Source organism: Balaenoptera musculus, chromosome 14 (assembly GCF_009873245.2).
Source record: "Balaenoptera musculus isolate JJ_BM4_2016_0621 chromosome 14, mBalMus1.pri.v3, whole genome shotgun sequence".
In the NCBI taxonomy this organism is placed as follows: Eukaryota; Metazoa; Chordata; class Mammalia; order Artiodactyla; family Balaenopteridae; genus Balaenoptera; species Balaenoptera musculus.
The window spans coordinates 52,122,368-52,146,356 of NC_045798.1; the positions used below are offsets into that span (position 1 = coordinate 52,122,368).

General features: G+C 46.0%; 1 protein-coding gene across 5 annotated transcripts in view; it reads left to right on the plus strand.

Annotated features, from left to right (window-relative positions):
- The window catches only part of FHOD3 (formin homology 2 domain containing 3), a 491,767-nt gene extending 468,609 nt beyond the window's left edge, over positions 1-23,158 (plus strand). For 2 of the 5 annotated variants that reach the window (XM_036822950.1, XM_036822947.1), the window contains exons 26-29: positions 2,651-2,674; positions 4,033-4,207; positions 10,942-11,103; positions 22,542-23,157. In XM_036822950.1, coding sequence (XP_036678845.1) covers positions 2,651-2,674; positions 4,033-4,207; positions 10,942-11,103; positions 22,542-22,624 — 444 coding nt within the window. In that variant the 3' untranslated portion in view covers positions 22,625-23,157. Of the gene's footprint in view, positions 1-2,650; positions 2,675-4,032; positions 4,208-10,941; positions 11,104-22,541 lie in introns of all 5 variants that reach the window. The other 3 variants (XM_036822951.1, XM_036822948.1, XM_036822949.1) reach the window with 2 other exon arrangements.
- The last annotated feature ends 831 nt before the right edge of the window (positions 23,159-23,989 follow it).

Sequence of the window (23,989 nt, forward strand, 5' to 3'; positions counted from 1 at the left end):
ACCTAAATGTAAGACCAGACACTATAAAACTCTTAGAGGAAAACATAGGCAGAACACTCTTTGACATAAATCACAGCAAGATGTTTTTTGATCCACCTCCTCGAGTAATGAAAATAAAAACAAAAATAAACAAATGGGACCTAATGAAACGTAAAAGCTTTTGCAAAGCAAAGGAAACTACAACGAAGACAAAAAGACAACCCTCAGAATGGGAGAAAATATTTGCAAATGAATCAATGGACAAAGAATTAATCTCCAAAACATATAAACAGCTCATGCAGCTCAATATTAAAAAACCAACCCAATCAAAAAATGGGCAGAGGACCTAACTAGACATTTCTCCAAAGAGATACAGATGGCCAAGAAGCACATGAAAACCTGTTCAACATCACTATTAGAGAAATGCAAATGAAAACTACAATGAGGTATCACCTCACACCAGTTAGAATGGGCATCTCAGAAAATGTACAAACAACAAATGCTGGAGAGGGTGTGGAGAAAAGGGAAACCTCTTGCACTGTTGGTGGGAATGTAAATAGATACAGCCACTATGGAGAACAGTATGGAGGTTCCTTAAAAAACTAAAAATGGAACTACCATACGACCCAGCAATCACACTACTGGGCATATACCCTGAGAATACCATAATTCAAAAATAGTCATGTACCACAATGTTCGTTGCAGCTCTATTTACAATAGCTAGGACATGGAATCAACCTAAGTGTCCATCAACAGATGAATGGATAAAGAAGATGTGGCACATATATACAATGGAATATTACTCAGCCATAAAAAGAAATGATATTGAGGTGTTTGTAGTGAGGTGGATGGACCTAGAGTCTGTCATACAGTGTGAAGTAAGTCAGAAAGAGAAAAACAAATACCATATGCTAACACATATATATGGAATCTAAAAAAAAAAAAAAATTTGTCATGAAGAACCTAGAGGCAGGATGGGAATCAAGATGTAGCCCTACTGGAGAATGGACTTGAGGACACGGGGAGGGGGAAGGGTAAGCTGGGACAAAGTGAGAGAGTGGCATGGACATATATACACTACCAAATGTAAAATAGATAGCTAGTGGGAAGCAGCCACATAGCACAGGGAGATCAGCTCGGTGCTTTGTGACCACCTAGAGGGGTGGGATAGTGAGGGTGGGAGGGAGGGAGATGCAAGATGGAGGAGATATGGGGATATATGTATATGTATAGCTGATTCACTTTGTTATAAAGCAGAAACTAACACACCATTGTAAAGCAATTATACTCCAATAAAAATAATAATATAAAAAATAAGAAATAAAAAAAAGATGTGGTACATATATACAATAGAATATTACTCAGCCATAAAAAGGAACGAAATTGGGTCATTTGTAGAGATGTGGATGGATATAGAGACTGTCATACAGAGTGAAGTAAGTCAGAAAGAGAAAAACAAATATCGTATATTATCACATATATGTGGAACCTTGAAAAATGGTACAGATGAACTGGTTTGCAGGGCCGAAATAGAGACACAGATGTAGAGAATAAACGTATGGACTCCAAGGGGGGACAGTGGCGGGGGTGGTGGTGGTGGTGGGATGAATTGGGAGATTGGGATCGACATGTATACACTAATATGTATAAAACGGATAACTAATAAGAACCTGCTGTAAAAATAAATAAATAAAATTCAAAAATACAAAAAAAAAAAAAGAAGAAGCTCTAAGGTTAAGAAAAAAAATCATCTCTTGTCAGAAGGCCATTTGCCTAGAGGCAGTGCAGAACTGGAAGCATTTTGTCATTTCGGCTCCCAAAAGTTTAGTCAGTTCTCAAAAACCTGTGCCTGATTTGCTGGCCTGGCTTGTAACCTCGGTGGAAACACAAGTTAAATTGAGGGTGTGTTTGATTTAAAATTAAGAAATTGACATGACTTTCACCCTCAATTTATTTTTGGAAAAGGGATATTGTATTTAGTTACTTAAAGCAGTTTGTCTGGTGATAATTAAAAGAATGGCGTGTCAGTTCAGACAGCCTCCATGAAGGACAGGTAAGATTTTAAAAAGAACTGAATTTCATGTTTCTGAGGAAAGAGTAATAGGACCTGTTCTGCCCGGCAGTTGTCCTACTTGTCCTGTCTGGCCTGTCTGTAGAAGGATTCACGGGGACCCAGACCCAGCAGCCTGGGCAGGGAGAGGTCCAGCACTCGGGCTGAGACGTGGGGACGACAGCTGATGGATGGAAACAGGCAGAGGGAAGCTGGTAAACTTGCTGAGGGCCTGATTGCTGGCAGGTGGTGGTTCCACGGAGCAGGGCCAGCCGAGTGGCAGGGCACAGAGTGAGGTCTGTAATGGTCAGGGGACCAGGTAAGCCGGTTATCATCCTCCTAGGCAGCCTCAGGAGACGGGCCTGGAGCTCCAAGTCCCTCCCGACTTTGGTCAGGACCGGTCTTGGGGCTCTCGGAGAGAATGTCCAGACAGGAGGGCTTCGCAGGCAGGGCTCAGCAGCTCCCAAATCAACAGGGTGTACCCTGGTTGTGGTGGCTGAATTCTTTATTTGGAATTTGATGTGGCAGTCAGATGATCTCATCTTTGCTGACTTCTGTGCCTTCTAAGAATCCCCTCTGTCTTTCCCATCCTGTCCTGTCCTGTCCTTTCCTCTCGAGTAGACTGATGAAGAGGATGAAGTTGAGGTAGGATGTGTATAAACACAAAGAATGCCACGTGTGACCTTCTCAAGCGTGCCGTAGAATCTAACCTGACATAAGCAGCATGAAGTGTCAGCCCTGTTCAGTGCTTTAAACCTTGCATGACTGTTTTCTGCTGGGTTTCCATGTGATCACTAACCCCCTGACACGGGTTCTCATCATGATGTGTGTGCCAGGGACTGACTGGAGGGTAACTGCATTTTCCAAGCTGTCCCTGAGTTCCAGGCCCTGTCAAAAGTGGCAGGGTCAGCAGATCTCTTCCTACTGCTGGACAAATGGACAGAGGGATGAGATGGGCAGCAGCTCCTCCCCCTGACCCTGGTGCAGATGCCAGAACCAGAGACCAAGGCCGGGCTGCTCAGCCCTGAAGGATGAGGAAGGAGCTGTGCAGATGGTACAAGTCACGGATGTGTCCCGGGCTCTAGCACCAGGGCTGAGACACTGGATAAAAAGAGGAAGCCAGAAGTCTATGGAGCTACTCTTTGTTATTCTAACTGACTTTTTATTTTTCATCCAGGTGTTTGGCATTGTGTGCGTATGGCCCGATATTCTAGCATACCTCTTGTAAAACATATATGCTGTCTTTGTTCAGCTAGAATTAGAGAACATCATCATGTGAGTGTAATGCTTGTGAAAACAACTAAATTTTTGACACAAGGAGAAGTCGTGAGTGTTGCCAAACTCAGTTTCAGCATGAATTTCTGTGCCATGTTCTGATCTGGGCCCTGAATCAAAGCCTTTTGGGGCCTTTGGCAAGTCACTTAATCTTGGACGGCCTCAGTTTCCTTCTCTTTAAAGTGAGGTGGGACTAGTTCTGGAAAAATGCTTCCCAACTCCTAACATTGTATGATTCTGTAACTGAATCCCACTTTTAAACTTCTACCGTCTTAAGTGATATATGAGAAACTTCTAACTGCTTTCTGGCACTACGTTTTAAAAAATAAATCTCACTATATTTGATTAATAAGCATATTTCAATGCTCCTATCAAGGCTGTGGTGTTAGAAACAGATTTGGTTTCTGAACTTTTCCCAGAGTTGAGGTCTGTTGCCCCTTGCCGGCTCCCACTGAGGGAATCTGCAGAGAGCTGGGAGACCCACTACCTGGAGGGATGGGTGTGGTCCTTCTGGGGCCAAGGCTTCTCTTTCTGATAAGAGAACTTCCTGGATATGCAGATGCTTTGTCATTAGTTCATTGACCCCTCATTGACTGCCCAGTTGCTAACTTGTCTGCAGAATGCGTGTAAACAAAAGACAGAGAAGAGAAGGCTTTCCTCACTTAAAGGTTTTCTAAGCTTGAGTTGGCTTTAGTCACCTCACGCCCTAACCCCCCTTGCTCTTGCAGTCTGGCAAGTTCTCCAGCGGTTCCCCGGCGCCCCCGAGCCAGCCACAAGGCCTGAGCTATGCGGAGGACGCTGCCGAGCACGAGAACATGAAGGCCGTGCTGAAAACCTCGTCCCCTGCCTTGGAGGACGCCACCCCCGTGCTGGGCGTCCGCACACGCAGCCGAGCAAGCCGAGGTAACGCCCTCTTCCAGGGTGGCCACCCCGTGGTGTCGGGTCCCCGCCACAGGGTACAGATTACTGTGCCCGGGAAGTGGCCGCTCCGAGCCGTCCACTCCCCAGGGCTCTCCGTGCAAGTCTGACATCATCACACTTTCCTTCACTCACACCTTTGTGACCCACCTTCAGTAGCTTCATCTCAAAAGCAAGCAACCCTTCCCAAAAGCACAACTTAATTCGCACAAGAGGAATTAGTATTGTGAACGAATCCTCATGGGTTAAAGCCCCCAGGCCAAATTGAGCCAGCCATTTATTCCTGTAAATAAGGTCTTATTGGAACACAGCCACCCTTCCTTCTGTGGGTGTGTTGTCTAGGTGCTTTTGCACTGCGGTAGCAGAGTTGAGGGGTTGCAACGGAGACTACAGGGACCATAGAGCCTAATGTTTTTACTCTCAGGCGGGGTACAGAAAAAGCTTGATGACCCTTGGATTAAAACGCTATCCCTTTTTGCCTTTGAAATCCTTGGAGGCAGAGAGGAAACTAAAACTTCAAGATGGTAAAGACAGATAAGAGTTTCCAGGTCTGTTTCAGAACCTGGAAGGGATTTTTTGTTTTAATTAAGAATTGAGGTACACTTTGCATCTGAGAATGTTTACCCGTATTTCCCTGGTCTAGTCTGATGCCACACGAACCTTCCTAAGTTTCCTCGCTGCCTGCAGGATCCAGGCCACGCGATTCATGCTGTTGTTTGAGGTTCCCTGGGGTCTGGTCCCCTCCTGGCTCCCACCCTTGGCTTTCACTCAGCCCCACAATGTGGGCAGTGCCCTACTCTGCACACCCTGTGTCCGCCTGAGCCCCTGCCGTTGCTCATCCCGTCCCCTCTCCTCGGCCTGTCCCCTCTTCACCTCCAGAATCCGCCTCCTCCGCGTTCTCTGCCTTGCCACGTGCTCCTGAGACCCCAGTTTAGGTCTCAGGAACTTACAAACTTTATAACTGAAGAGGATGAACTCCTGGAGGACCAGCTTTCTCCTCTTGGTGTTTGCTTAGCACACAAGCTGGAAGAAACCATGTATTTATTGCCCAAATTGGAATGCTTTAGTGTGTAAAAGGGGTTCAAGTAGTAATTACAGTGGGAAAATAAGTAAAACTGTGCAGTCTGGGTGAACTGGATCATGGGTTACCTTACACGTCACAGAATCTCAGTAACGAATGAGTGTGTGCAGCGCCCATCAGGCCCTTGCTAGGCTCCAGCAAACATCCAGGCTCACAAGATGTTAGAAACGCAGCCAGGATCTAGAGGGCTGTGATCTGGAGAAACTCCTGAGAAGACCCATCAGTGACTTCTATCTAGCTTTGCTGACTGCCCTTTTTTTTTTTTTTTTTAATTTTAATTTTGCTGTTGTCAACTATGTTAAGTATTTAAAAATGATGATAGGAATAACAACTTTAACATAAAAGAAAAAACAAAGGCAGTTCCAGGTTTTCTTTGGCAGGAAGGGGGTCACGTGGTGCATATGGTTTCTTGTAGCTTCTTGTGAACCAAGGGCCACAGGCTGCTCTAGAGGAAGAGGGTTGAAGGGGCTTCCAGGCTGAGTTCTAGATCCGTAAGGTTTACGTGGGATTCCCAAGTGAAGCTGCACTTCAGGCTATTTTATAAATGACCAAATGTTTTTCGTATTTCACGTGAGTACAGTGTCACTGAATCTAGTTCCTTCTCCTCTTCTTAACGTTGGACCTTTAACAGGGCTTTTACTTTGTGATATACAGCTTAGACTATGCCGGAAGAAGGGCCGCCTCCACCCACCCTTCCCCAGTGTTATCCTGACTGAGACACAGATGATAAGTAGAAAAGTCATCCCTCCTACGACAGTCTTGATTCCCAAACTATACCCCAAATACATGCAGGTATTATTATTACATCAAAGAATCACAGATTAGGTTCTCTGGGATTTGGTCTTTCCAAACCCTCTGACTTTTAGGTAGTTTTGGATGTGGAATTAGGGAAAGAAAAGAAATTACGATTTGGCAATGCAAAGGCAGCCTTTTGGTGACCAACAGAAGACAGACGCAGCTGTGACAAACCACAGTCCTGAGCACATTGTGTGGGACATTCTGATTGTCTGGTTTTCTATGTGGAAAGAAAGGTGCCCTCTTCTTGGCCAGTGCTGTCTATAAAAAGCCTCCATTTCTCAGAAAAACCAAGAAGTGACAGGAGAGAAAGAGTGTGTAAATAAGACAGAATATAAGAGGAGAGAAGAAAGTGGGGAAGGTCAGAAGGTGAAGAAAATTATAGCATTAAATGCTGAGCAGTAGTGACTGTCAGTCTAGACAAAGTGTAAAACAAAGATAAAAATAAAATAAAGCAGCTTTGCAGTGTTGGGGGGTGCAGGGATGGGAATCACTGGTCTTCCAAAAGGCCTAGGACATCCCATGCATGAGTCTGTCTGTGCCCCAGCAGCTCTTGCAGGCTTTGTCTGCTAGGCTAACCGTGGACACCAGGAGATCAAGGGCAGCATTAGCACCTGCGCCACAGTGACCCCAGCCATCAGGAGTCTTGAGCCACTGTACCTTGGTGGATGCAAGGGTAGTGCAGTGAAAGCCACCTTGGGAGATGGAGTCCAGTATCTCTAATGGAACGTAACACACTGTGCTAATTTTAAAAGAGAAAATAGAAAATCCTTCCTGACTGGAAAGTACAAAGAGAAAAAGATATTGCTGGGTTTGTACAATATGCGTTCCTTTTCACTAATTGATGAAAAGGATTAGAAAGGAAAGCTGTTCAGTTTCTCTGCACATGCAGAGACTTCTGCTTCCAGGTGGCATGTCGTAGGAAGGAACAAGCCACCACTCCTGCTGCCATAACCAGAAACTTTAATAAAATAACAAAAGCTTTCTCTCAAAATCCATCAGGGAACTGTGAAAGGGAAGAAGACTAGACAAACTAGAATTCTAGGTGAGCTGAGAGCACTTTTCTAAGAGCATTTGCCAAGTCTGGGCACAGGCTGAGAACTGGACTTGCCATGTGCAGAGTGACTTTAATAGTAAAGAGAAGCCAGCAGGACTTCTAGTGGTCACGTGAGCTGGCATAAGAGTTTGGAGCTAGAGGAGCTTCAAATGCAGACAGTTTTCTCCGTGAGACATTTGCTAAGTGCTGGGGCAGCATGGGGAGGGGGAAGCTGGGCCAGAAAGGCTGCAGGAAATCTCCTACAGTCTTGAAGTTCTGAGGAAACAAAGACAAGCTAGAGTAAGCGCCTTCAACAAATGCATACAGATAGTTAAAGACAGAATATTTAAAGACAGAGGTGGACTGATACTCAATAAAAACTGCTATCTGGCCCCAACCCTGCTCAGTCCTTCACTGTGTCTGCTTAACAGGAAAGGGTAAAGACTGGGGAAAAATGACACCGACTTCAGTCTCTGCATTCTTTTCTACACAAAGTCCAGTGCGTAGTCAAAATTATGAGCCAAGAGAACATGAAAATGTGGCTGACAAGAAGAAAAGTAGAGCAGCAGATCCACAGGTGATCCAGATGTTGAAATTTGCAGTCAAATTTAACCATTTATAAGTGTTAACAAAAATAAAGGAAAATAGAGACAAATTGATAAAAAGTTTGAAATTTATAAAAAAGAATCAAATGGAAATTCTAGAACTGAAAAAAAGAAAGATCTGAAATGATTAACTGTTATCATGGGTTTAACAGCAGACTGGTCCCAGCAAAAGAGATTAGTGAATTCAAACAACACGGGTTAATAGAAAATGTACAAACTGAAGCATGGTGAGAAAAAATAGAAAGAATGGAACAAAATGTAAAAGATATGTGGGACACAGTCAAATGGTCTAATGTGTCTGTGACTGGAGTACCAGAAAGAAAAGATGGGTAAGAAGAAAAATTAAAGAAACAATGGCTGAGAATTTCCCAAAGGCTCATGATAGATATCAACCCACATGTTTAAAACCCATAACAAATCCAAGGAGAGTAAATGCAAAGAAAACCACATCTAGGCATACCATGGGCAAACTGCCAAAAACCAAAGATATAAATAAAATCTTTAAAACAGCCAGAGAGAAAAGAATGTACTTTCTAAGGAGCAACAGTAAGAATGATGACTTACTGTTGACAGAAGCTATGGAAGTCAGAAGAAAGTGGAATGGCATCTTTAAATTGCCAAAAAGAGAACTTTCTAACCTAGAAGTCTATACTCAGGGAAATTCTTTCAGAAACAAAGGTAAGCGTTTATTACATTAATATAATATCTATTTGGATATAATTATTTTCCTTTTAGACTATTTCTTTAAGTTAGATTTTTAAGGGAAAAAATTAGTTACAGTGTTTTCTTTCAAACTACAGTTTACATATTTTCAAAAATGAAGTTCAAATAAAGTGGTGTACTCCTATCATGGTCTATAATGCTTTATCCCCTCCACCATATCTCTATCTATATATATTTATATATATTATATATAATAATTATATAGACATCTCAGTATATATAAATGCCTGGCTAACACTTGGGAGACCATGGGGAGCCAAATGGCCCCTTGGAGTCTGTAAGGTATGGGCAGTGTTCTCCTGTGGCTATATGTGAGTGCAGAGGTTCCAGAAAGAGAAACATATACACGGCCAAGAAGAATGGGCATAAATGGTAATCAGGCAGTAACGACAGTAACCAAGGGGAGAGGGGATAAGAAAGCAGAACCAAAATGAGGTCATGAGAAAATGATGGTGTCACAAAACTGAATCTGACAATCCTGGACAGATGGCGAGATGTTCCTTGTAAGCATCTCCTGACACATCACAGTGAAAGCAGATTCCCAGGAATGTATAAGATGAAAGTATAGGTAATTCTCATGGAAAGATCAGATGATGCCTTCATTTCTGGCTCATCAGGAGCAAATTATATTATATTATGAGCAAAGACGATTGAGCTTTGTGTGTTTTGGGAAGGGTAGCTTGGCATTTCAAAATGAGGCACAGAATTATAAATCAGTAGGTAAAAGGGAAAACAGGAAATTGCTGGGCAAAAAGCAATTGCTGTATTGATGGCTCTGCTATGAATAGGGCCATGGTTCAGAGGCTCTTCAGAGCCCCAGTCTGAGGTCTGAGAGCTGTGCCGCTATGAGGCCTCTTGCCTCCAACTTGAACACCTGGACCAGCCTGAGGATGCAGAAAAATTCAGCAATTTCAAATATTTGTTTCTGAGAAGAACATATTTTTAAAGGGTTTTATGATGCTGAAAAAGTTAGTCTTCTGATGGAAGCAAGTAAATCAAATTCTCTTGGGCATAAGCAGAAAAAGTAAAATGTCCTGACTTTGTATATCCCAGTGTTGTAGGTATGCTCCCACTCCTAAAGCAAAACGATTTTTATAAATGACCACAACAAAAACGTTGTCGTCAGAAAACATTGTTGTCCTATGGCCACAGGTCTCAAATAGTGCAAGTGGTCCAACACTGGAATCCTGGTACTCCTTTTGCAAAGTGTTTATTTAATTCAGTCATGTGAACTTTACTAGCAGAAATTATGACTAAATTATAGCATATTACATATTTGCAGTGAACTTTCAACCACAAACACATGTCTATAAAATGTGCAGTCTACTGAACCGTAATCAACTATTCCCAACTATTTCTATCAATAGCCGAACACTGAAAGTTTTGAAAAATTAGTATAGAAATATAGAATTCAAAATTTAAGATATATATTTACTAACATTTTTTTCACCTGTGGTTTGAGAAAAGCTGACTGTTCTTCAGCTTTAGCTGGACCTTGGTCAAGTTCAGGGTACCTGTGTTCCATAAACATAAAAGTCTGAGAACACTCGCCTGCAGGCTTTTAAAGTGTATGTCTATTACAAAGAGAAGGTAGAGGAAATTCACAATTTTGAGCACACTGTACATCTTTTTTCTTACAGAAGCATATTTCCCATCTTAGAGAAGAGATTGCACAGGGAAGTTGATCAGTCACAAAGGCACAGTTTTTGATGAATTAAAATAGCATTCATTTCTGAGTGTTTAATATGACTTGGGAACCCATGTTTTTGTGGTATTTTCTTCTTGCTGGTCTAGGGGCAGATGCTTTTATACCAGACTTGGACTGTCTTTACGTAAAGCTATTTATAAACATATTTTTTTCTGGTCAGGGAGCAGATGAATGTACCAAAGAAAATGTTGTGTTAACTCCCTTTTCCTGGTAGAAGAGGGCAATCCTGTTACGATTTTTAAAGGCTAGTTAATCCAAAGATAAGCTATATGTTACAAAATCCATTGATTTTTATTTAACTGAATGAGAAGTTAGGGCTAATTGACATTCGCTAGGCACATACAACCACAGATGGGGAGCTGACTTAACAAATGGCTCTGGACATTTCTGGAAGCACTCTACTGGGTATCTGTGATGTACATAGTGGCACACGGCGTGGGAAGTCTGCCCTTCCACGACCACAGAACCTGGCAGGTGGAGGCACATCCAGGACAGTGAGAGATGACAACACAGCTGCGTGACAGGGTAGTATGACATAAGGGCCCCAGGTATGGATTCATGGGAGGTCAGAGTCTGGAGAGTGATGGTCACAGGTCACTGTGGTGCCCCTGCAGTGGGGATGGGGGAACACCCTTAGATCCATCAGGAGGCTCAACCCTGGCTCTGGCCTCTGCTGTGCTCTGTTGCTGACGAGCTTTGCTGCTGCAGGAGCAGTGCTGTGTTTTCCTTCTCTCTGAGTACCTCGTGCTGTCTGGTTGTTTAATTCTTCAGGACCCGCTAGTTCGTGGACTATGGGAATGGATGACTCGCCTAATGTCACTGATGATGCTGCTGATGAGATCATGGACCGCATTGTCAAGTCGGCCACCCAAGTGCCCAGTCAGCGAGTGGTGCCGCGGGAGAGGAAGCGCTCCCGGGCCAACCGGAAGTCTCGTAAGTGCCTTGGAGTTAGGATGTGGGACTCTGCCTGCGGGACCAGCCCTCTGGTTCTGTATGACCCAGGAAGGGCAGGGACTCAGAGGTGGGCTCCGGTGAATTGTCAGTGGTTCCCGGAGGGCCCACCTGTGCCCATCGATGAAAGATTTCGTGCTGGACAGTCAGCATTGGCCGCTGGGGAGGAGGGGTGCTGCAGTCACCTGTCCAGTGTATTTGCTATTTCTGATCAGGCCTCCCCCAATTCACGCTTTGTCCCCAGGAAGGTGTGAAAGGCCCTTAGATGACTCTGGTGTGCAGGGGTGGGCACAGTGGGGCCCGTTGCCAAGTACTGCCCTGGATGCTTTGCTGAGGCCATATTATTACCCCTCACCCAGCATCAGGGGCTACTTTCAGGGCTGGAGACTATTCCCCCAGGGGTTCACTGCTGCCCATGAACATGCTGAAGGTGAAACCAGGGGTGGCAAACGATTTTTGGTCCTTAGGATGCTTAAAATAGTTCATGTTAGCCTAGGTTGACCAGTTGTTTTTTTTTCCCTACCAAACAGAGGATTCAACTAAATCAAAGCGACTTATTTGCCCCCGTAGTCTCAGCCTGTTACTTGCCCCTACCCGCTGAATGACAGGTGTGGAGTTGCCTCTGTGGGCACCATGCTGACTCTCACAGGGATGGCTCACTGTAGAGAAGCAGGGCTCTCTGAACCTTTGACATCTGCCTTCATGGCCGTGGCCCTAGTATGTTTCAGAAGAGAGCTCAGCCCCCAAGCTTTGGCCTGGTGCTGGTCACTCAAGGTCAATCCCTAGGACAGGGATTTATGATGTTCTGTAAAAAGGAAGTCTGGCTGCCTCCTCATTTCCTGGCTCCCGAAAGTGAAAGGAGGGAGAGTGACTGTGGGGAGGCAGGAGTTCAGTAAGAACTCAAACTCAGAGCCCCCCACGCGGTGCCACCTTTGAGATTCATACAAGAGGTGACTGAGTTTTGGGCTGCATACTTCAGACCCCTCGGTTCTGTTTGACCCGTTGACATGCTTGTTTCCAGGGTAAAGAACACTAAACCAAATTGCTGCAGACTCTCGGACCCTGCTCCTTTTATATCATTGGCTTTAGATTCTGACAGGAATTTTTCCCCAGAAAAGAAAGTATCACTTGACACCTCCACCAGGGAGAAGCAGAGCTTCTCAAACCACGGAACTTGGGGGCTGGGGGATGTGATTCTCATTCAGTGAGATGGGTGGCTGAGAGTCTGTTTTCACCACACTCCTAGGTGAGGTCCATCCTGCTGGTACACACTTTGAGTAACTTCTTGAACTGTGGCTCTCAACCATGGCTGCACATTAGAACTTTCTGCAGAGCTTTAAAAATTCCAGGTGTCTGGGCTGTACCCAAGCTGACCACCTGAGAGCCTCTGCGGTTGGGCCCTGCCCAGGCCCCTCGGGTGTTTAGTGGCCTTAGGAGAAGGACTCTTGCTCCACTCTGTGTGCCCCTTGCCACATTCCCTCTGTTTTTTAAATGGAAAACTATCATTCAGGGGCACTGGCTTTTTACATCTTCAGGAATATGTTTGTGGGCTCCAACATCAATATCTAAGACCTTTACCTTTATTTTTTTCCAACATTTCACTATTTCCTGGTGCTGCTGTGAATTCTTTGCCATTCTCTTGGTACGCCCATGTAAGAACTTGGCTAGGGACTTGCTATTTAAAGTTGTTCCTCAGACAGTATGGGCACCTCTTGGAGGCTGGTTAGAAATGCATATTCATGGGGACCTCTCCAGGGCAACTGATTCAGAATCTGCATTTAACAAGATCCCCAGGGGACCCCATGCACGATAACGTGGAGGGGGTCAATAGGGTATGAGGCCAGGACTGGAATTGCAGGGTCTCCGGGTGTGCACATCCTGGGGGGCAAACTCATCTCCAAAGGGGTGAGGCTGACGCACACTCTCTCCACACTGCATGCTCCAGGCCAGGCCAGCACTTGCCTTTTTGCCTGTCTGAAGCGTGTGAAATAGTATTCCTTATGGTTTTAACTTACTTTTCCCTGCTAGTGTGCTAGGAAGGTCTAGCCTCTTGTGATTTGCATCTCTTCTTTTGTGTATGGCTTGTCCATACCATTTGCCTGTTTTTCTCTTGCTCTTTTTCATGAACAGAAGTCTCTTTCTTAAATAGTTTTTTAAATGAAACTTATGAGAGGCTTTTTGAGGTGTCTTAAGTAGATTATCTTCAGTACTTGCCCTTTATTGCCCTCCTCTTATTTACTTCAATGAACCAGTAACCAAATGGCAGAAATTTTGCACCAGTTAACTCCTGGGCTTCCTGCAGCGGGCAACCTTAGTGCAAGAGTCTCCACTGGGAGGAGCTGGGAAAAGCATGTGGGGAATCAGACCATGGGAGAGGAGTTGAGAAAGGATGCCAGGTCAGGGAGTGCCCTCTAGAAGGTGGGCAGGGTTGGGTCAGGGACCTCAGAAAAGGAGATTGCCTGAGAGGGGCCTGGCCCAGGGTATGTACTTCTCCTATAGGTTACATGTCTGTGTTGGCAAAGAGTGTTGGCCCTGCCCTCCGGTCTAGAGAGAACCAGATTCTTAGAGAGACACATAATGTCACTGGGAACAATAACACAGTCATAATTAGTTTTCCTCTTCAATCTGGCCAGAGAGATATTTTGCCTGCTTTTGTGGTTGACATAAAATAATTTCCTGTGGTGTCGTTTCCATTCCAATCTTATGCAAAACAGCCCTATATTCTTTTTATTTAGCCCAACACATTTTGTCCTGTGATGCAGTTACTACAACAAATACAGCACTGCATGTATGTAAATGTTTATCTGTAGCAGGTTTAATTAATTAGTAATGGCACCATCCACAGAAATTTAAGATGGGGGAAGTTACTTTGATTTCTGTTATAAAGGGATGTAAACTCTAGCTTTTCATAAGAAGTTAAAGGAATGAGAAAAAACCAATTTGCAAAATCGATGTGAAGTGTCAGGCTGGGGCCTCACCCTGAAACAATGCTGCGTTTGATTTGATTGTTTAATGGTGGCCATGTGGCAAGTGGATAAATGAATAACCAGCATATTTGGGCTATACCTCATTTGGCTAAAGACAAGAATAGTCCAGCTATTGTAGGAAACCAAACAGAATCCAGCTCATAACCTAGAAATTTATGACCTGCAAGCCCCTCAAGAATCCTCTGAGATACTTAAACATCTGCTTTCATGTTTGATGCTGGTGGCTAGGCCTACATCCGCCAAATGTCCTGCTTAAAGCCTGAAATATGCAGCCAGTTGGGACTCAACCGAGGGCACCATAATGGATTCACAGGTTCCCAGGCTCTGCCCCTTCTGTTGTTTTCCCAGCTGGTGCCATCGGGGTCTCATTAAGTAAAATGTTTCGAATTGTCCAGTTGATTTCTAGCCTGTGAAATGTCAACACAACGCACCTCATATGCTTCCCCAGATTCTAGCCACGGCTCTCGAATCGGCTGGTGGAGATGGCCGAGGAGAGCATTCTCCAAGCTCTTGGTTTTCTTCTTATTTTGGTTTCTCTTTTCTTCATACTGGGGCAAGTCCTTTGTCCCGGGGCTACTTGTTCTCTTAGGCCTCCCGGATGTTGGTCTTCCCTAGAAAACCCTGAAGCTGACGGGCATCTGAGATCTCCTTCCCACTGTGATTCTGCAGGACGGGCCTGGGGAAGAAAAGGGCCCCTTGTGTTCTTTTCTGTGGGACCCAACTTCGGAAGAGGGTCTCTGCCCAGCTGGCTGTCTGCGTGTAGCCATTACCCTGGACTATCACAGAGCAGGGCAGGGATTAGGGACTCATAGTTGGCCTTTTCCTCTTTCCTGCTGAGAGAGGCTGAATGCCCCCTCTCCTGTTGAGTTTCTCTTCAAGGGGAGTCTGGGCCCCACCTGTGATGTGACCGTGGAGTTTTGGGCTCAGGGCTGTATTTCTTTAAAAATGCAATCACTTCGATGTGACCTACAAATAATCTAACAGTGTCTTAGGAACATAAGGTTGGTCACCCTTACAAGAACAGTTTCTCAATGGGAAGGGCCAGAAGTCTGATTCTAGGGGCTGCTAGGAAAGGAACACTGAACTCTGACTTGACTTCATGCTCTCACTCTCACCCCATCTCTTATGAGGCTTCAACGTTCCTCTTGAAGGCCATGTGACATATTCACGTTGATTCGATATAACTAAAATCTTATTTTACAGAATATTGAGGGGTGTTGCCATGCTATCTGTTAAGTAGGATTCCGTGGAGAAGGAGAATGAATGAATCTGAAAAAAAATATTGGATCTGTTTTAGGGAAAATGGGAGATATGCCTCACAAAATATTAGATTGAGCCCTGGAACTGATCAGCACTCAGCTTAGTTTAGTTGTCTCTAATTTTCCAAAGTGGTATTTGAAAATGTCCAGGAATTTTCCCACTAATCTCATTAAGAAAAATTTCGCTGCATGTTATTTACATAGTTCTTCCCTACTTAACAATTTTATATTCTTTTATAGGGACAACAGAATGGGCCAGAGACTTTAAAACGGATGCTCTTAGAATACAGTAAAATAAGATGTTAGTGGAAAGGACCAAAGTTTCTCAATCAAATTTTTTTCTTCTCAACATCCTTACTATTTGTTCAGCCCCTAATTATTCTTCGAGCTCATTAAAACTGGACTGATTCCTCCTCTAAAGACAGCTAAGGGCAGCCACCCATGTGTACAGGACACATGACAGGAAGATAAATAGAATAAGTCCAAGAGAGAATCAAAATCTCTTCCCTAAACCCAGGTGGAGAGTCACTGCATTTTAGAGGGCCAGCGTGAGGGTTTGTGCCTCTGGGGAGAAGTGCCACCCCCATCAGCGCCCACTCCAGGCTTCGGGAGTAGAGTGACCAGAAGGGGATGGAGCTGACAGCGGCTCTAGGATTCACTGGGGCTGACTTTAAACCTATGGTGGGTGTCAAGCCCTTTTCACTAGAAAAGGAAGATGGGGAAGTGAGGAAGGCATTTACGGCCTGGCTGTGCATTGGGAAGGTCTTGGAGGCAGAGCTGAATGGACAGAGGAAAGGGCCTGTGAAAGGGTTTGACGGTGGTGGGCTGGGAGGCATAATTAGAGTCGGTGGACTGGGGAGAGAAATGAGGCCCGAATCAGAGCAGGTGCTATCAGAACAGACTCCAAATCACCTGGAGGCAGGTCCTAAACAAGGGTGTACGGGCCTCGTAGCCAAGCCCAAGGGGGTGGAAGCAGCCCCCTGCTCTAGAGCAGGGTCAGGCTGGTAGCCAGGACTCTGATGTGGAAAGAAGCTTAGGTAGAAGCCTTGGGGTTAGAGAGGTGGTGCAGGAAGAGCTTGGAAGGGTCTCACTGCCCTGAATGGCTCTCTGGTTGTTGTATTTTCGGACAAATCTCCTTCCAAATTGGAAGCTAGCACTTTGAAAAAGGAGTCTGGCTGTGTGTCCTCCACTGTGTCTGTCTGTATGCCAGGCACCCTTTTGCCCCAGTGTGGAAGTTCAAGAGGAGGGAGGATCAGTAAACAAGAGGAATCTGAGAATTTGTCTTTCCTGCGTTAAGAGCAAAGTAGAGGGTTCTAGGAAGGGTGCTTTGGAAAGTGCCAAGCACCTTACTGGCAGGAGGTTACAGTAGTTCATTGCCTTTGCTGCCAAGTTCAGATGGAATCCAGTTCCGTGCTTGGGAATTTGCACAGTCATACAACCGATGAGGGCGGTCGTGCCAGCCTCCCGGGATGGTTGTGAGGGTTAAGCGGGGCACCTATGACGGGTTCTCAGCACCCTCCTTCCCTTCACACTGCTGTCCAAGGGTCCCAAACATGGTAGGAATATGAAGCTGCCTGCAAGCGTTTAGGAGCTGCCAGGGAAGTCACCCACGAGCTTGTGCACAGAAACCACACCTGCCCCCTTATCACTTTGCTACCATCACCCAACTGGCTCCTTGTCCTCCACTGGCCACCTCACCAGGCCTGCTGTAATGTGTAGACCAGACCCATCTTCCCCTCTCTTTTTACCCCCGGGACACTGGTGCCATGGCTTGTCCCTGTGCACGGAAGCCTGGGTTGTTAGCATTGTGTGTGTCTAGTATTGTTGTGACATCCCAGTAAGCACTAAAGAGCTAGACTTCATCTGGAAAGGCGGAAGGCAGTTCTGTCCCGCCCAGGACTTGCAATAATGCTGAGAACTCTGAGCTCAGAAGGCAATGGAGAGAACTGTTTCATTTCTTTCTGCCCAGGCCAGATTCCATCCTCTCCCCGTCCTCCCCAACAACGTGACTCATAAGAAGCAGTCTGCTTTTGCATTCCAACTGATTGCTTTCTGTTCAGTGCTTACCTAGGAACCAAAGAGATTATTGAGGAGCACTGGATGTGAACGTAGCCACAGACGTGGGAGGGAAGTGGGGTAGGGGCACTGCGCAGCCAAGACTGTGGCCAGACCAGCGGCTGTAGAAAGCGCCTGATACCATAAGTATTGCTGAAAGCCATCTCAGCGTGAGTGAACTTAGTTCCGGGTGAGGCAGAACTCGGAGACTTCAGCCCTATCACCACAAAGGCCGTTGCCTTCATGAGGGGCCCCCTTTCCCCGCATCTCACTCAGATGGCAGTGTTCTAAGTCAGGGATCTGAATCTCCTGGGGAAGTTAGAATGCACTGTCGGGGCCTCTCCCAGAGACCTTGGTTCTTTGTGCCCAGGCTGAGTCTAAGAAGTCGAGTTTAAATCAACCAGGTCTGGGAACCTTGGCTTCTTGTCATTGTTATTCCATGTTTTATTTTTTTAGCTTTTGATTTTGAAAGAATTTTAGACTTAACAAAAAAGTTACAAAAATAGCACAGAGAGTTGCCTTACATCCTTCACCCAGCTTCCTGTCATGTTAACACCCTGCACACTGTAGGACAATGCATCAAAAAATTAACTCAGCTGCAGGCTTGACTCAGATTTCAGCATTTTCCCCCTAATGCCCTCTTTCTGTTCCATGATCCCACCCAGGGTCCCACGTTGCATTATCGTCATGTCTGCTTAGTCTCCTCTGATCTGTGGAGGACATTTCATGACCTTGACACTTTTGAAAAGTACCAGTCAGTTGGTTATTTTGTAGAATGCTGTCAATTTGGGAAACCTCTTCTTTTAATGGATGGGATTTTATGACGGAGGGTGGAAGTAAGAAAAATAACCCAAATGGTTAAATAATTGACGTTGACTGAAAAAACAAAAAAACCCAAACCCATGAAAATCCCACAGAATATCTAACATCGAATCACTAAGACTGATACACCTTAAAATAATTCCCAGTATTTAAGTCCAAAGAGGCAGGACTGGACCTGCCATTTTTCTCCAGTCGCAAACAGGTCCCTCCAGGAACAAGGACTGCATCAATGGGCAAGCAGCATTTGAATACCAGGGGGGCCAGTTACCTCCCAACCCCAAGAAACAAACACGTAAGATATCTTCAAGTTCTATATGAGCCCCTGTCATCCTAGACACAGCGCTCTTAGTATACTCAATAGAACAATTTTTAGGATCTTAGGGATTACAAACAAAACAAAACAAAACACACACACACCACTTATTTCCAAATTGCTTGACATTATGTGCAAAAAATGAAAAAAAAAAAAATCTGTCAGTGATCCAAAGGTGAAAGAGCACACATGTGGATTTCCGTCACATGGAAGTAAAACTCGGTCCATTTGCCATCAACATGAAAGACTGTCAGAACTTGTGCTGCCAGGCGCGTCAGGGCACAGTTGTTTCCAGGGTGGGCTCTGATTCAAACGTCCTGGCCCAAATCCTTCTCTTCCCCTTACTGTGTACGTAGGGGCCGGAGACTTGATCTCTCTGTGCCGTTGCTGCTCGTTCCCTGGGGAGACGATTACAGTCCCCACCTCATAGGGTTGCCACAAATATGGGGTGAAATGATCCATGGCAGTGCTCGGGAAATGGCAGCCACCACTGCCATTATTCTCAGATTCACATCAGCAAAGAATTGCCTGGGAGCACTTTGTAGGATCAAAACAGTTTTTTCAATTCAAGGGAGGGGGGGAAAGAAAGAGAAAACGGACTTATGGTTTTTCCGTGAGCCCCAGACCCCCCCCCCCCCTGTGCTGCATGTTGACAGCAGAGGCACCTCTGTGTCAGACCCCGCTGCTGACATCGTGAGAGCTGTCCCAAGCGCCTGGGGCATCGAGTGGCCGCTGGTGCCAGCAAAGTGACCCATGCCGTCTATGGAAGGAGTGTGAGGCAGACAGGGATAAACATTTCCAGGGCCTGTTCTCTGTTAAGCAGCTGCGGGGAGGGGAGGCTGTCACATGTGACAGGCTGGCAAGCAGCTCTGCTGCAGCCAGGGCATTCAAGTGGGAGGCAGGAAGGGGGAGCAGTGGAGAGGGGCCCGGACGTTATCTTATCAGATGTCAGCCAGCCCTCCCCCCTGCACCCCTCCCCCCTGCACCCCCCCCCCCACACCCCTCTCCCCCTGCCCGCCAGCATTTGAGAACTGCTAGTTGAGAATGCCCTATTTGATGGAAGGCTTGTTTCTGTTGTGCAAGTTCCATATCCTGCCAGCTCCTGTGTGTTGGTCCTCTCATTCTCATATGTCCTCAGCCCTTTTTTGCTTTCTGGAAACTTTCTGCGTGAGAGCCAACTCCTGTGCGGACAGGGTCTGCTGCCCTGCGCCCTTCCCCGCACTCCGTGTTCCTGTCAGCTCCCGGCCTCCTTGGTGGGACACTTGGCTCAAGGTGGAGGCTCACGTAGCGTCTGTTGAATGAATGAATTAACTGACGAGCAGGTAGATGGAGAGACAGACACTGTAAGAGGCCCTTTCCATGCAGGACTCGAATCAGGGTACAAAGCTGATTTCAACTGATTACCTTCATTTCACACCTTCTTTCAAGAGTCTTTAACAAAGGAAGGGTTCAAATTCTTAAGGTCCTTTTCAGGGCTAGTGTATTTCTGGGAGAATTTATCTGAATTGTCATGAAGGCCCACAGAAAGTAGGACTCCATAAATGGGGCCGATTTTTCTATGAATACCTGCCTTTCAGGGACACATCTGGCAAGCAAAGGGACCTTCGCTTATACTGGCTTTTCCCCACAACAGAGAAAAGTGCAGGCTGGAGGGGGCAGGAGGGTCCTCAGGGGTCTCGTGCATCAAAGCTGTGAGTAGACCATGAGGCTGAGGGCAGCAAGGCTTGTGCAGCACCATTAAGCTTTGTTCTGTTCTCTGAGCTGGTCCCAGATAGGCTGGCCCGATGCCCATATCTATTAGCAGATTATTGCCTGTTCCGTAAGGTGCCAGGGTCCTTACTCAAGTATTTACATGGACTGAACCCTATAGTTCTAGGACTGAAGCAAACATGTGAACAGAACCGTTAGAGGCATCTTCCAATGCCACCAGTTCATGGAGTCTTCTGTGGTCATTCGGCCAAGTGTGTATACCTGAAGGCACAAAGCTGTGGTTCCTAGCCCATGCCACCTCCTGCTGCTAAGGAAACGTAAGATGCCCTCCTAGTGCAGCATGGACTTATTCAGGCAGAATTTTGTATCTTGGATAAGAGGTCTCAGCAGTCCTTGTCAAGAATGAGAAATAGTTCATCTTGTTTTCTGCCTTTAAAATTATTATCTTTCTTTAACAAACACTTGAAGGAGTGTTTAAAGAACATAAAGGGTATTACAAACTAGTATTTTTATTGCTGCCCCATAGAACGAATTCCATTACTCAGTTAAATGCAATCTGCCTCCAGCCAAGGCTCTGGAGCCAAACATTTTGTCTGGATGAGTTAAATACTCAGTCTGGAGCCCAAGGGGTCCGGGGTTGCGGGAGGGTTAGCCAGTGTAGGGGCAGCCGCGGACGGGTGGCTCTAGGGCCCTGAGCTGGGCTTGAAAATACAGAAGCGTGCGGTGGCATGATCTGAGGGTCCCCCTCACCACAGAGCTTTGTGCGTCTTTAAACCCATGCTTAATGTCTGTGAATCTTCCCTAAGTGTGTCCATTCTTTGAGTTAAAGTGCTGAGCGCACAATAGGTTCTCCATGAAGTATTTGTTGACTGATGGACTGATGGACTGGGTGTTGGCCCCTGTTCAGAGTGCTGATTCCTGGGAGAGAAGAAAGTATTTATTAGTAGATATTAGCCGCCGTTTGTTCTACCAGAGGCCTAGCTCTTTCAGATTCTTTGTCCATGGGCTAAGTGGGCTTTTGCCCAGGGGAGGCATCGATTTGGGTGTTGCTGCAGACACACAAGGTGGGACCCTCACCTCTGGGGAGGCCTCAGAGGACACAGGCCCCCTTGTCATAGAGGGGGGCGTAGGGAATTAGGTCTGGCAAGGAAGGTGGGAAAACACTAAGGATGAACTTTACTTTCTCCACATTCTGATCAAGGGCCTTCCCTGAGGATCTCAGGGACTCCAGCTGACTGAGGATTTATGGTAGATGGTAGATCTGTAGCACATCTCTTCTGAAAATAGAATACCCAAAACAATGTATGACTTCCATACAGAGTAGGCCAAATACAGTTTATCAACTAAGGAAAATGTAATTAGGAACCTTTCAAATGAAAGGACCAGTCTTGGAAGGGGCAGCTGCCTCATCATGCAGCCTTATTCAGCCTTTATTTTGACATCGAAATTGATCAACACTAAACAATGGAAAACCCATAATGTCAGGCTAAACATAAGCCAATTCTAAGTCAGTTAAATATGAGTGTGCCTCCAGCTGCCAGTTGTAAACCTCAGGGCGGGGAGGTCACTGGTCCTTCTTGAGCCTTGTGTGTTTCACAGAGAACATCCACCAAATCCACTCAGAAGTTTGGCAGTTTGCTCCTTGGCATCCAGTCTACAAGGAGTCACTGGTTATTCTCTGTAGAGGCCCTTTGATGAGTTGAGACTAAGACCCTGATACTCGTGGAGAACTCATCCTGACAGCTACCCCTTGCGCCGGGTTCCGTTAATGCCTTGCTGTGGGGCCTCTACAGAGGTATGTCCCTGCAGATTTGCGGGATTATTTTACCTAATTTGCATCACTGGAGTCTGCATTTTCCTATGCTCAGTAATTCCTTTTCCAGCTCTGATCCGCTCCTTATGCTGGGAAAGGCTGAGCTCTCAACATGCCACCTGCATTTTGTAGTTTGTACCATTTCTCAGGCACCTCATGACGGTGGGCCTCTCCTCCCCCACTCCCCTCTTACGAGGTCCCCTATCTGCCTGACTTTCCAGGTCAGTGCTTGTGTCATCTTCAGGTCAGTCCCTGGCAGCCGCTAGATTTTCCCTGCCCCGGCGGCCAGCCAGCCAGGGCACTTCAGCAGGAGTAGGACGGGGCCAAGTGTCCGTGAGCGCTGTGACTCCTCTGGGAGTCCTTGGGGGAAGGAGGCCTGTGGCCTGACTGCCACGTGCCTGGCTGCTAACACCGCCTTCTCTTCTCGTCCCTTCGCCTCTGGTCTGCTGGCGCCACTGCAGTGCGGAGGACCCTGAAGAGTGGCCTGACTCCGGAAGAAGCCAGGGCCCTGGGCCTGCTGGGCACCTCAGAGCTGCAGCTGTGACCCCCTGGTGCCCTAAGGTGGATGCCCATGCAGAGTGCAAGCTCCTGCTGGAAGGAACCCCTCCGGTGGGAGGTGAGGAGGCTCTGACACCCAAAGGTTCTGAAAGGGGTGCCCGTGCCTAGGTGTCACCGAGTGACTTGCGTAGCCCGCTGTGCACTGACATGGATCTTGGAGTCCCCTTCACAGACTTTCTTCATCATGTCAGCTGTGTTTCTCTTGTTTGCTTGACACCTGGCTTAGTAGTTCCAAAGCGTGACACCTTTTCTGTGCAAGGAACAGCCCTTTTAAGGAGCAAATCACTTCTGTCACAGTTACTATGGTCATGAGGCAGTTTGATTAGGTTCACAGACTGGGTCTCTCCGTAACACCAAAATATCCAGATGTAAACTCCAAAATTGTACACAAAAGAAAGCACAGATTGTTTACCAGTTGTGGATTTTAGATGTACTAAATGTTTATACAAATTCAGAAATGTACACCATGTTTCAAATACTAAATAAATAGAGTTTAATGCCATAACCGGAAATTTTCATTCTCCTGGTACAGGACTTTAAACAGCTCCATAGGCTTGCCTCCTTCTGAATCAGCAAAGCCTTTTCTCGGGTTCATCAGAAGGACCCTGGCTTGGAATGGCCTCCAGGCCCTTTGGGTTTCCTTTTTTTTTTGGTTAATTGAGTGAGAAGCACTGACATGTGCTCTTTGTAACTCCAGATTAATTAGGCATCAATCTTTGTGGCAGTACAAGTTAGCAATAACCTCATGTGTATCGCCTTACCCATGTGCTTTGTTTTTGCTCCTTTGTGATGTAGAAACAAAAATTAGAGTAGCATTTTAAAAATCTGAAGTATTCTGCAACTCATTCACTTGCTTGTTATGTAAAAATTCATTTTCTCAAAAAAATTTACTAAGTCACCAAAACAAAATGAAAATTTAAAGCTTCGTCTGCAGAGAACTTCAGAAGTGTTGTCCTTGGCACTCAAGTGCAGGTCATCAGCAGCTCAGGTGTCCAGAGGGGAAGGCGCTGTGAGGAGCTCTCAGCAGCCGCAGAGCCACGCTGAGGGGCCTGATGCCCAGGTGGTGGCCAAGCCCTCCACAGAGACCCTCAGCCCAGGGTCACATGGCTCCCTGTGAAGAAACTCTGCCTCTGAAAATAGGGAAGGGGTCAACAATTGCAGCAGGTATTCAATGGGGGCGGTGCCAAAAGATCATCAGGTCACCAATTCTATCTGTGCCTTCTTTTTTAAAATTAATTAATTAATTAATTTATTTTTTGGCTGCATTGGGTCTTCGTTGCTGCACGTGGGCTTTCTCTAGTTGCAGCGAGTGGGGGCTACTATTCGTTGCGGTGCGTGGCCTCTAGGCATG